The sequence below is a fragment of the Phaseolus vulgaris genome, chromosome 8 (genome assembly GCF_000499845.2).
Source record: "Phaseolus vulgaris cultivar G19833 chromosome 8, P. vulgaris v2.0, whole genome shotgun sequence".
Lineage (NCBI taxonomy): Eukaryota > Viridiplantae > Streptophyta > Magnoliopsida > Fabales > Fabaceae > Phaseolus > Phaseolus vulgaris.
Window position 1 is genome coordinate 62,196,483 of NC_023752.2, and position 12,574 is coordinate 62,209,056.

Genomic DNA, 12,574 nt, shown 5'->3' on the forward strand with positions numbered 1-12,574 from the left:
TAGAGTTATTTAGAGACTAAAATCACATACTTGTATATCCCTTTAGTACTTTTAGGAATTCAATTTCTACTTTGAATTTATAAGTCCATGGATATGTGTTGTGTGATAGGCTACTAGGTTCGCACACACTTCTTAAATGATATACCGATACTCGTATGACACGTATAGTTGAAGTGTCAAATTTAAAAACTATTTGTTGGATTTTTGATAATTTTAGCATGGTCTTTCTTAACACAATTTAAAAAGAAAGAAATATATTAATTTTCTAAAAATTCAAACTTATTGTATTAATTTTTGTTATAATTACTAAAACAAGGAACAAATCCATTTAAACCAGCTATGACAAAAATCTTTTTGCTACAAAAAAAATTTAAAACATACTTCTTCTACACATAAATCTTTATTATCAATTTATAAATTTATAATTATATAATATATAGACCTATGTTACTATGTCTTCTCATATCCTACATTTAAGAGATAGATTATACGTATCTTATGTCCATATCCATATCATATCAGGATCCGTGTCGTGTTACATACGTTACACAACTAATTTTGATTCCATTAATTGTTCATAAGAAAGGTTAATTCAGTCAATGATCTGCAAAAGTGTATAAAGAAAATCTACTCAGAATGAGCACAGCTGATGTAGACTAGGTTATGAGAAATCTTAAACGTAACGTTATAATAAATTTATCATTCAAAAGTTAAAACATATATTAGAAATAGGAATGGTAAAATGAGGAAAATGGCTCTGCCATTAATGTGAAGCTTTCATATTAACAAAAGCCACTAACTGGTTTTCAACCAAAATCCAATTTTTCTGCTCACTCCATGAGGTGTTAGTTGCATAATTTTCTTTTTTTATGCTTCTCACAAGTCACATCTCACATGTTTTCCACTCATATTTGTTTTTGCATATCTTCTGAGAATTGATTGATATCATGAAATACCCTGTTATCTCTCTATCTGTCAATTTTCTAAACCGTGCATATTTTATAAAATTTAGAACAGTTTTATTAAATGATATTGAATGAAATTGAAACTAAAAGAACTATTATCTTCCTTTTTTGGTTGGTCGACTTGCTCTTCCTTCCTCTCGGATGAACTTCTTCTCTTCTGTCACTCCTCCTTCCTCTTTTTCGTGAACTCTGAATTTGGATGGTACTGCAAAAGACACTCCAACCCTCAAGTCAGACTTTGACACTCAACACTTAATTGTTTAGTACTAGATGACGACGTTATTTATATAATTATTCTAAATCCTTTGTTATTGGGCCTGATTAAGAATTTAACCTGATACACTGTTTTATGTTTAATTTTTGATTAATGTCACTAGTTCTCTGCTTGCGTGTAATGGTTCAGTCGATTCTGACTGAGTGCTGGACTTTAAACCGTATTGATAGTTAAAAAAACATTTTCCTTGAAATTATGAGACCAGAAATCTCTGTTAAATTTTTAATCAAGAAATAATAGTTTTAATTCCTTAACTCTTGCCTTGAAGTAATGGGTAACACTTAACAAAATCAAAATTTGAATTTTAAGGAATATTAAATATGATTGTATCAATATTAATCAGACAACTAACGTGATTAATTAAGAAAAGATATCTCATATCACTCAACCAAACATATTCAACAATGAGCATAATAAGATTGGGCTGAAAACAACAAGGTGTGTTCAAATTATACCTGTTATCCCACATGTTTTGTGAGTAAAAAGTATGCACACCAAATACTTGAAAAAGAAAAGTGAATCTGCAAAATGGAAATGACTTTTTTGTTGAGTTTTCATTGTAAAAGAAGTATTCCATTTTTTTTTCACATCAATCTAATAAACATGAGATTGAAGACATGCAGAAGTGTATTTGATAAACGTTCAGTTACTTACCAAGCCAATTTATTCATGTTCTTGACATGTTCTAATGACAAATCACAATGGTTGAATTCAAAGCATATGGGAGAACAACATTCATACCTTTCATGGACCAAGAAACTGCCATGAAAAGTATGTGGCCCACCAACCAAAATTCTGCCTCCATACATGATATATAGGCAACCTCTTGGTCTGATGCAGTTGACTCACAGTATCTAAACTATACTATTACAATACTTGACTTCAACAAGTTCTCATTAGCTTCCAAGATAATGGAGAATGAAAGAGAAGAAGAGATTGAGGACATGTCAATGTCACCCCCATCTCTTGGCTCCATGCAATTTGCAGGGAGCAATGGCTTTGGTCACAGCATGGAGTTCATGTCTCAGGCTTATCTTCCGAATATGTACACAGAGATTGACATCAAAATTGAGGATTCCAATTTCAACCAAGATCCCCCCTTCCCCATTTATCTCAAGGTAGAGAAAAATGGTTAAACTCTGCAACTTAATCAGGATTTTCTTTCCCCCTACATCACCACAGATTATTGCATGGTTAAAAACTATGTATAAATAATTTTGGTCAAATTCTATGTGACATGTAACTTACTTTTTCAAATTATGAAAGAGTTAATAGAACTCAGCTAGACAGCTACAAAAATTGGCTGGAATTGTAGATCATATGATAATTTATTCTATTGCATTAGAGCAATGTTTTTGTTTTTATCAGAATCTTAGTTCTTCCTGCAATGCACTTAGAGGGTCTTGATGATTTTCCACTTACTGATTTCAATCTGTCAGAATATCATCATTAACAGTGTTTGCTTCTTGATTGTATAGTTGTTATGATTGTTGTTATTTGCCATAAACATTCTCAATAATATGCAGTTTGAAGATGTAGAGTATAAGGTGAGAGGTAGCCAAGTGGCTTCCACTAATCCTGTGAAGTCAGTGATGTCAAAAGTTGCCACACAACACACCATGGAAGAAGATAGATACAAGAAAATTTTGAAGGGTATGACAGGAAGCATTGGCCCTGGTGAAATTCTTGCTTTGATGGGTCCTTCTGGTAGTGGAAAGACAACCTTGTTGAGAGTTGTAGGGGGAAGATTGGTAGACAATGTAAAGGGAAAGATAACTTACAATGATGTTCGATTTAATCCTGCTGTCAAAAGGAGGTTAGAAAACTTCATAGGCATCGGCATCAGCATCCATGTCATGACATGTGCTTAGATATTTAACAGAATTTCTGTTTGTTTGTGTTTTTCTGTGTTATAGGATTGGCTTTGTTACACAAGAGGATGTGCTTTTCCCACAACTTACAGTAGAGGAAACATTAATCTTCTCAGCATTCTTAAGGTTACCAAGCAATATGAGCGAGCAACAAAAATATGCAAGAGTGGAGACCACTATCAAGGACCTAGGCCTTGAAAGGTGTGTCTAGAATAGGTGTACATGTGATTACTGGATGCTTACATTCCTCTTAAATGACGTGTCCGTGTCGGATACACGTATCGGACACCGACACTCATACGACACTCGTAAAATGTCTAATTCAAAAAATATTTATTGGATTTCTTATAATTCTAACATTGTTCTAACACAATTTTAAAAAGAAAAAATACATTAATTTTTTAAAAACTCAAATTTATTTTATAAATTTTTAGTATGATTATAAAAACAAGGAACAAATCATTTTGAAACAATCATGAAAAATACTTTTCTGCTTAAAAAAAAAGAGTGAAACATACTTATGTACATAAATCTTTGTTGCCAATTTATATAATTCATAATTGTATAATATATAGATTCGTGTCCCGTATCCTATATTTCAAAGATTAAAACGTGTCTATGCTAGATAGCTAAAAATAGCTACAAATTCCTCCAAAAGAAAGAAACAAAACTGTTTCCCTAAATAATCTTTTGTATAACCATAGATGTCGCCACACAAAAATAGGTGGAGGATATCTCAAAAGCATCTCTGGAGGAGAAAGGAAGAGAACCAGCATAGGCTATGAAATCCTTGTTGATCCTTCACTGCTTCTACTTGATGAACCAACTTCAGGCCTTGATTCCACAGCAGCTAACAGACTCCTTGTCACTCTTCAAGGACTTGCCAAGGTATCTGTAACCATATTTAATTCTCATTTTGATAACCCCCCAAGAATTTGGAATATATGCTGAAAATACTTTGGATTTGCCTAAAGGGTGGAAGAACCATAATCACAACAATTCACCAGCCATCCAGCAGAATCTTTCACATGTTTGACAAACTTCTTCTTATATCAGAAGGATACCCCATTTACTATGGGAAGGCGAAGGACGCAATGCAGTACTTTTCATCGTTGAGGTTCACCCCAGAAATACCAATGAATCCTGCAGAATTCATGCTTGACTTGGCAACTGGACAAGTGAATAACATAAGCTTTCCACAAGATGTTTTCAAAGAACAAGATTCTGCTGACAGTTCAAAATCTGTTATTGAAGTAAGACTCTGCATTATATATCTTTTATGCATGTTCAATCTTATTATACACCACCTAATAACCCTTCCCTTGATCTGTTAGTATCTACAACTCAAGTATAAAGAAACACTGGAACCAAAAGAAAAAGATGAGAATCATGGAGCAGCAAACACACCAGAACATCTTCAGCTAGCCATTCAGGTTAAAAAGGACTGGACAGTGAGTTGGTTGGACCAATTCTTCATTCTTTACAAGAGAACATTCAGAGCAAGATGCAAGGACTATTTTGATAAATTAAGATTAGTTCAAGCACTTGGCATTGCTCTTCTGTTGGGCCTACTTTGGTGGAAATCTTCAACCAATACAGAGGCTCAAGTTAGAGATCAGGTAGTTTCAAAACCCTTACACAAAAAGACCTATCTGAGACTCTCTTAGACTAACATTATAATGGACCACTATCTTTTCTGCAGGTTGGTTTAATGTTCTATATCTGTATATTCTGGACATCTTCATGTATTTTTGGAGCAGTCTATGTCTTTCCTTTTGAGAAGATCTACTTGGTGAAAGAAAGGAAAGCAGACATGTATAGACTGAGTGTATACTATGTAAGCAGCACTCTGTGTGACATGGTGGCGCATGTTTTTTACCCTACATTTTTCATGCTCATCTTGTACTTCATGGCTGGATTTAAGAGAACCGCTGCATGCTTCTTCCTGACTTTGTTCGCGGTGCTGTTAATAGCTATAACAAGTCAAGTAAGCCGTGTTGAGACATTATATGTAAATGAACCATCATTGGCTTGAAGCTTTAAAGAACACAATGTTGTTTACAGGGTGCTGGAGAACTATTTGGAGCTGCAGTTATGAGCATTCAAAGAGCAGGGATAGTTGCTTCTTTGGTACTAATGTTGTTCCTTCTCACCGGTGGCTACTATGTCCAGGTATAAATCTCTATGCTGTGAAAAACTATCAGGCTCGGACACGCTTCTACATGGTAATGTTCGTGTCGAACACACCTCTTAATTGGTATGTCCGTGTTAGATATACGTATCGGACACCGACACTATAAGTATCGGTGAAGTGTCTAATTCAAAATATATTTGTTGAATTTCTGACAATTTTAATATTCTAATATAATTTTAAAAAGGAGAAATACATTAATTTTATAAAAAATCAAACTTATTGTATAAATTTCTATTATTATTATAACAATAAAAAACAAATCCTTTTGAACCATTCAGGAGAAACATCTTTTTGCTAAAAAAAAACTAAAACATACTTGTACACATAAATCTTTATTGTCAATTTATATAATTGATAAAGTGTCATTTGTACTACATTTTAAAGATTATACATATCTTTGTGTTTGTGTAATATTAATCTCCGTGTCTGTATCGTATTAACGTCCGTGTCAGTGTCGTATCAATGTTAGTGTCCGTGTCTATGCTAAGGTGAAAAGTAGTACCAACATTGAAATTTGCAGCCTTAATCACAGTTCTGCATCCCCACTTTCTCAATTTCACGAATTTCGTCTCCAAAAAGAACTTCAATGAAAATGCTCAAGTCACATGTTAATAAACACCACCTATGTGAAATATTGATGTGACCCTTTTTTGATTGAAATAGCTTCTAACAGAGAATGGTTTGCATGCAGCACGTACCGAAGGTGATGCAGTGGCTGAAGTATTTGTCGTTCGTGTACTATGGGTTCAGACTTCTTCTAAAAGTGCAGTATTCAGGAGAAGAACTCTATGAGTGTGAAAGCAAAAGAGGGTGCAGAACACTGCAGAGTTCACCAACATTTGACACAGTAAACTTGGAAGGAGGCTTAACTGAAGCATGGGTTCTCATAGCCATGGCTCTCTGCTTCCGTGTCTTTGCCTACTTCTGTCTCCGCAGACGAATTGATGTTCGCAATTAGTCTCACCAAATCAACTTCTCTTCTCAACCAAGCACCAACATCTCACAAAACATTCTAAGAAAAAACAAAACACTGTATTCAAGATCTACACAATTACCAACAAGTTTCATAACTGGTTATGTATTACCTCAATCTTCAACTAAAAATAATATGGTTGCTTTTTCTCTCATTGTTTTATTACTTATTATGTAACAGTTGGTTGGTTGGTTCCTACTTTAACAACCTTTTATTAACAATGAAAACACTGTTATTTCTAGTCCAGTGCCAGATAGTTTATTTATTTATTTATGTTGTTGCTAAATATAAATTAATTACAATATCACATAGAAACAAGTGTCTATTGACTTATTTATTTTATCAAAACTAAGTCATGATCATGCATAATTTAAAAGTTTAATTAAAATAAAAAAAAATCCTTTTGTGAGTAGAATAACTAATCTGGTTATATTTTGCTTTCGTGTACTATTATTATGTTGGTATCTTCACAAATGAAACAACAAAAATATTATCTTTTTTCAATTCTATTCTGTATGTTTAATAATGGGTTAGTTGGTGATAACATGATCATTAAACTTAATTTAAAAAATTGAGTCTTTAATCATATAAAGTTTTCTTCAACGGAGTTCCAAGTATCAAGTATGAACACTTAATTTTTTTAGCTTAGAATTTAATTAAAAGTATACTATTTTTAAGAACCATATTGTTTATCTAGCAGACTTGAAAAATACTGAGTTCAATAACCAATCATCACTTGTTAATAAAATATATATTCATTAATTTAATCTTTTAGAATAAAAGTATTTATCATTACTTAATCAATGCTTACCAAAGCTCATAATTTAGATATGATGAAAGGGTGAAGATTGGGATGACTTGTGGAAAAGGGAACAACACAACAAAAGACAGAGTCCCATGAAGACAAGTACCTATTCTTTTTCACAACTTTTCACTTCACTCTTCTTCCTTTGTTGTCAGTTTAAAAGGTTGTGTTCTTTACTATTTTTACCACAAAACAAACCTTAGAAAATCAAACTATGTATCTCTGTTTCTTTTCTTAGCCATTCAAATCTGACACAAGATATGTTTTGTCATTAACATTCACAAATTGTATCTATCCGTTGATTTGCTTTTGCAGTTGTGTTTGTGTTCTGTTCCACTCTTCATGGACCTTGTCCCTTACTCTGATCCTAACTCTGCCACGTCCACGCCGGCGTGGCACGACATGTTCCGATCCGCCTCCCTTCGAAAGCCCTCTTCCGATCCAGCGCCGCCGCCACCGCAGCCGCCGAATGCCGACAAAAAAGTCAACCCGTCTGGTGACTCTCAGGCGCGGCTTGCCCTTTACATAGCCATGGCTCACGCCGGCCTCGCCTTTGCCATTCTCATCCTCTTCTCTCTCTACAAACTCCTGCAACAGTACCTCAAACCCCTGCAATGGGCCATCCTCTGCTCCATCCCTCTCAGACTCATTCACCAAGCCATCGTTTCGTTTTGGTCTCACCCTCTCAAACTAGGTCTCCTCCACACTCTCCTCGCCCTTCCAGTCACCGTTTTCTCGCTCTTCGTTACCAGCCTCGCGGAGATTCGCCAAGCTTGTCTCACAATCCTTCTCCGGAAACCAAAGCCCCAGAATGAGGACTCGCGGAAGCTTAGTGGGTTCTCCACTCTGCTTCGTTTGCTCTTGTCTTTTGGGGTCTTTGTTGTTGCTTATGAGAGGCTTGGTGCTGTTGGGTCTCTGTCACTTCTCGGATTAGGCTTCGTTTTCAGTTCCAAGAATGTAGCTTTCAGTTTCTCTCCCTTTGGGGCGTCTTTCACCAGAGGGATATTGAAGAGGTTGAAAACCGTCGTGGCTGTTGGGTTGATTGTCGGCATGATTGTCGGGTTCTTGAGTGGGGTGATTTTCTTCTCTTACAAGATTGGAGGTGAAGGGAAGGAGGCAGTGATCTCGCTGAAATTGCGAGTGGAAGAGAACAACTATGCTGAGAGAATCGGTGTGAAGAAGTGGATTGAGGAGAATGACATTGCTGGAGTTGTGGATAAGTACACTAGTCAGTTCTATGAGACGGTTTCTGATCAGATTGATGGGTTGGCGGCGCAGTACAATATGACTGAATTTGTGACGGTTGTTAAGCAGTTTGTGATAACTGCTCCTGCTAGTGCTAACTCTTCTCAGCCTTCAACGGATTCATTAATGGTGGCTTCACCGCTCGCGGAAAGGATCTTGAGTTTGAAGGGCAGGGTTAGGAACAGAGAGTGGGGGGAAATTTATGCAGAACTTAATACCCTTTTGCAAGAGCTTGTATTCACTAGGGAAGATTTGGTTGAGAGGGCAAAAGGGTATGCAGTTAAAGGGATAGATGTTGGTCAACGTGTTTTGGCTGGTGGTACAAGTGTGCTTGGAAGCGGTGCAAAGTTTGTGTTTTCCATTTTGAACTCTGTAGTCTCTGGTGCTGCAGAGGTTTTCAATTTTGTGTCTCAGACAATGGTGTTTTTCTGGATTTTGTATTACCTCATAACATCAGAGTCCGGTGGGGTAACAGAACAAGTGATGCACATGGTTCCAATTTCAAACTCGGCTAAGGTAAAATGCGTTGAAGTGTTGGATAAGGCAATTTCAGGAGTTCTTTTGTCCACTGCTGAGATTTCATTCTTCCAAGGATGCTTGACTTGGCTTTTGTTTAGGCTATACAGAATACATTTCTTGTATGTGTCAACTGTTCTTGCCTTTATTAGCCCTTTGCTTCCCATATTTCCGTCTTGGCTTGCAACAATTCCAGCAGCACTACAGCTAGTGCTGGAAGGAAGATACATAGTGGCCATTTTCTTGTCTGTTACTCACCTTTTCCTCATGGATTATGGGGCAACTGAAATTCTGGAAGATGTGCCCGGACACAGTGCATATCTTACTGGAATGAGCATCATTGGAGGAATTGCTTTGTTTCCATCTGCTGTAGAGGTAAATTTTTACCCTCCATCGTTTGATGTTCTGATCTCTTTCTGTAGAGTATTGTTTCTATGCATTGTTCATGTAAAAAATTTTACAAGCCAGTCAATAAGAAATCATACTAATACGTCTTTTAAGAAGATAGTGATGATAAAAGTGGATAAACTTATCATACATGGCAATGACAATTGTGGTAGAATGATAGTATAACAACACTTTACACTATAGTTCATAGACTGCATACAATTAGAAGTAATAGTCTCACATGCATTGTCATTGTTTAGATTAAGTGATCACATGAAGTTCCAATCCAACCCATGCTTGTTCTAAAATTTAGACTGGTTTGGCTTTATACCTTGATTTGATATTGTAGTCTTCTTTTGTAAATTGTGTGTGAACATGTGGATTCAATGAATATGTGTAGTATCTGGGGTCCGCTTCATCTTATAAGTGAGCTTGTATAGATTTACTTCTCTTACATTCCATAGCATTGCTGAAGGAATTTGTTGGTCTGCAGGGGGCTATTATGGGGCCATTAATAACTACAGTCATGATTGCTCTGAAGGATTTATATGCTGAATTTGTATTGGGGGAGCCTGATGATAAGGTGAAGCAGAAGGAAAATTAGGCATCTATGTGTGTCTATGATTGTATATATATGCTGTTGAAGATGGCTGCTGGTACATTGTTTGTTGTTCTATGCCATTCTAGCAGTGGAGCTTGTGTCAAGGGCTCATCATTTCTTTGTAATTATTTTTTTATTTATATCATTTCATTGTTGTAATTGACCAGATATAGGACTTTGTTTTCCTCTCTTTTTTTCCACCATTTTAGGGGCATGAAGATTTACACTTGGTGGCAGTGTTCGATGGTTGTAATAGTCCTGTGTTGTATCTCTGAAAGAATTTTTCAGATTCTTTGTACCAGAAGAGAAATATGAAATAAAGAAGAGAAAAAAAATCCACAAATGTTTGTTCGGCATAAAATTTTCTGTAGTTTTCTTTTGATTTAGCCATTGTGATAGGTTTCAGTTACTGTTTATTTTCCTCCCAAGGGAAAACTCACTCTCCTGAAGTGGGTTTTTGCAGAAACCTACAAGATACTCAAGAAACCACATGTCTCTCATTGCATGTTCATAGTTTTAAAAATTGAGCTAAATAATAAAATTATTATTTGTTCGACTAGTTTCGGAGACTTATCGTCGGAATATTGTCAACAGTTCCTTTCATCTTATCGTGATCTCTAAACTTTCAAAGTTGCAATTATAAAGGGATAATCTCGAAGATTACCTTCAAATTCTTGATCTTCAGTTTTACATTTGACGTCCACTGTGAAGGAGGTAAAATTAATCCTACTAATCACTGAAACATTATTACTATTAGTATTTGACTACAAGTGTCTATTTATCTAAAATTAATTAACTACCTCTTTTCAGTTGTGGAGATTATTGAATGTACTAAGAATCAAAGGCTACTATCACTATCAGCCATAAGGTCATATTTTTTCAAATGGGGCTGAGAAAATGTGTGCAGAAGTTCACAAAGTATACAGAATAATAATTTCTAAGTTTGTTTCTATGCAAAGAGAGTCTAGTTTTGGCACATTTTAGTCAAAAGACTTTCACTAATTCAAATGATACTGCACAGTATTTGACTTTGTTGTAATTCTAAAGAATAATTTTAGGGGAATTTTTAATATTTAAATATATTTATATGTTCTTAATTTTTAAATATACAATTAAATTTGTATGGTTTTAATTCCAAATAATTATGCATAAAAAACAGGGTTAAAATTTGTATAATGGCCAAAATTGTTAAACAAATCACTGCTTTGTAACATCTATCACTTCTTTGAGTAGTTCACATTGTAGCAATTGACTTTCACACACATAAAGTATTGATGTGTAAGTGTTACTTAAAGTGTAAATAATTGAGCATTATCCTCAAGAAACACATGGGGTGAGAGTGAGAGTGAGGAATCTAAAACATACACAAAATCTTCAAAGGGAAATTTGAATCAAATCAAGAGTGCACACACTGACTTACTTTTTGTCCTCTTATTTGATGTATTATGCAGAAAATTCTACTGAAGTTATTTCTATTTTTTTTTTTTAATTTTACATCAACTAGTCATTTTATAGTATATAAGTAAGTACAAACTGTATCTTATAAACCGATTTTATCAGGTTAAGTTAGATTAAAGTACAATTTTTTAATATATCTCAAGAATTCAGCAAATTTCATATAAAAAAAATCATAGCTTTCTTTTACCAGTACATAAGTTCATATATTTTTCTTTTTACATGTATGAAAAATGGACTATGTAGTAATGTTTTTTATCTAGCTTAAGAATTTAAATGAGTTAAAAATTATACATTGATTAAAAATAAAAATTAAATTAAATATAAAAAAAATCCATACACATAGTTTTGAATAAGAGATGATGTTTTTTTATATTGGTTGACTCATAATTCATTTTTATCCAATTTTTCAATTGTAATAAAATTATTCACATTTAAAAAGTTACTCTTAGAAATCTAAATATCAACTATTTATGAAAAAATTGAATAACATAAAAGAAATCTTTAAAAGTAGAAAAATATTATTAGTCTCTTCAAATTTAAGATAAATTTAAAATTAACCTTTAGAGTTACATAATTTGAAAAATACAAAATATGTAATTTGATAAATAGTATTAATCTTTAGACTAAAACTATATTTAAATTAAAGTAAAAATAATAGTACAAGTCAATTTTTCTCCAGTTGTTGTAATTGGTCGATTATTGGCCTGAATGAATGAGTTTTTGAAAAAGAAGTTCAAATATAATAAATTACAGACAAATAATTATCAATTTTTTTGTTTTTTTGTCGACGATGATGCACTTGCCAATAAATGTGATTTTTTTCAAATAATATTCAATATTTGTATAGCCAACAAATCTAACCTAAGCAAATAAACCAAAGTCACATTGAAGAATTTTATTTTGAAAATTTTAATTTATGTCAACAATTTTTAATAGATTGTAAAACTCAAATTTTCCGATTAAAATACTATAATTTAATTTATTACACAGTAACAAGTTTAGAAATTACTTATAACATGATTTGTAATTGATTGATAATATTAATTGTAAATATTAACGTAATAAACCTTTTGCTTGAACTTCGAAGTTTTTATTTATTTATTTTTCTCGGTGTGCACATGTTAAGAATGGTGTTTGGGCTTCAAGTTCAATTGTGCTTATTTCTTAGGGTATTTTTTTCTTGCATCCCTAATTTTTTTTTCTGCACCCCTACATTTTCAAAATAACAAAATTAACCTTTCAAAATTGTCGCTCGTTGCCGCATTGTAAATAAACAAATGCAATG

The 12,574-nt window shown here is 33.8% G+C and overlaps 2 protein-coding genes across 3 annotated transcripts; both read left to right on the top strand.

Moving 5' to 3' along the window:
* The first annotated feature begins 2,115 nt into the window (after positions 1-2,115).
* On the top strand, positions 2,116-6,518 carry LOC137826494 (ABC transporter G family member 26-like). Its single transcript, XM_068632473.1, has 9 exons — positions 2,116-2,357; positions 2,766-3,055; positions 3,156-3,311; positions 3,815-3,998; positions 4,085-4,363; positions 4,445-4,729; positions 4,813-5,097; positions 5,175-5,282; positions 5,996-6,518. Exons 1-9 carry the CDS (start codon positions 2,151-2,153, stop codon positions 6,260-6,262), a joined length of 2,061 nt encoding a protein of 686 aa, XP_068488574.1. The 5' UTR covers positions 2,116-2,150; the 3' UTR covers positions 6,263-6,518.
* A 571-nt stretch (positions 6,519-7,089) lies between these two features.
* Positions 7,090-10,192, top strand: LOC137825848 (uncharacterized). Of its 2 annotated transcripts, none has more exons than XM_068631633.1 (3): positions 7,090-7,184; positions 7,398-9,218; positions 9,724-10,192. In XM_068631633.1, the coding sequence occupies exons 2-3, from the start codon at positions 7,425-7,427 to the stop codon at positions 9,832-9,834; spliced, it is 1,905 nt and encodes a 634-aa protein (XP_068487734.1). In that variant the 5' UTR covers positions 7,090-7,184; positions 7,398-7,424; the 3' UTR covers positions 9,835-10,192. The 2 variants fall into 2 exon arrangements, with proteins under 2 accessions (XP_068487734.1, XP_068487733.1); XM_068631632.1 differs by having other exon boundaries at positions 7,118-7,245.
* Positions 10,193-12,574: the final 2,382 nt, after the last annotated feature.

Coding starts and splice junctions, on each gene's coding strand:
- LOC137825848 (XM_068631633.1), top strand. CDS start 7,425: ATGGACCTTGTCCCTTACTCTGATCCTAACTCTGCCACGTCCACGCCG. Junction 9,219..9,723: donor TGTTTCCATCTGCTGTAGAG/GTAAATTTTTAC, acceptor GTTGGTCTGCAG/GGGGCTATTATGGGGCCATT.
- LOC137826494 (XM_068632473.1), top strand. CDS start 2,151: ATGGAGAATGAAAGAGAAGAAGAGATTGAGGACATGTCAATGTCACCC. Junction 3,056..3,155: donor AATCCTGCTGTCAAAAGGAG/GTTAGAAAACTT, acceptor TCTGTGTTATAG/GATTGGCTTTGTTACACAAG. Junction 3,999..4,084: donor CTCTTCAAGGACTTGCCAAG/GTATCTGTAACC, acceptor ATTTGCCTAAAG/GGTGGAAGAACCATAATCAC.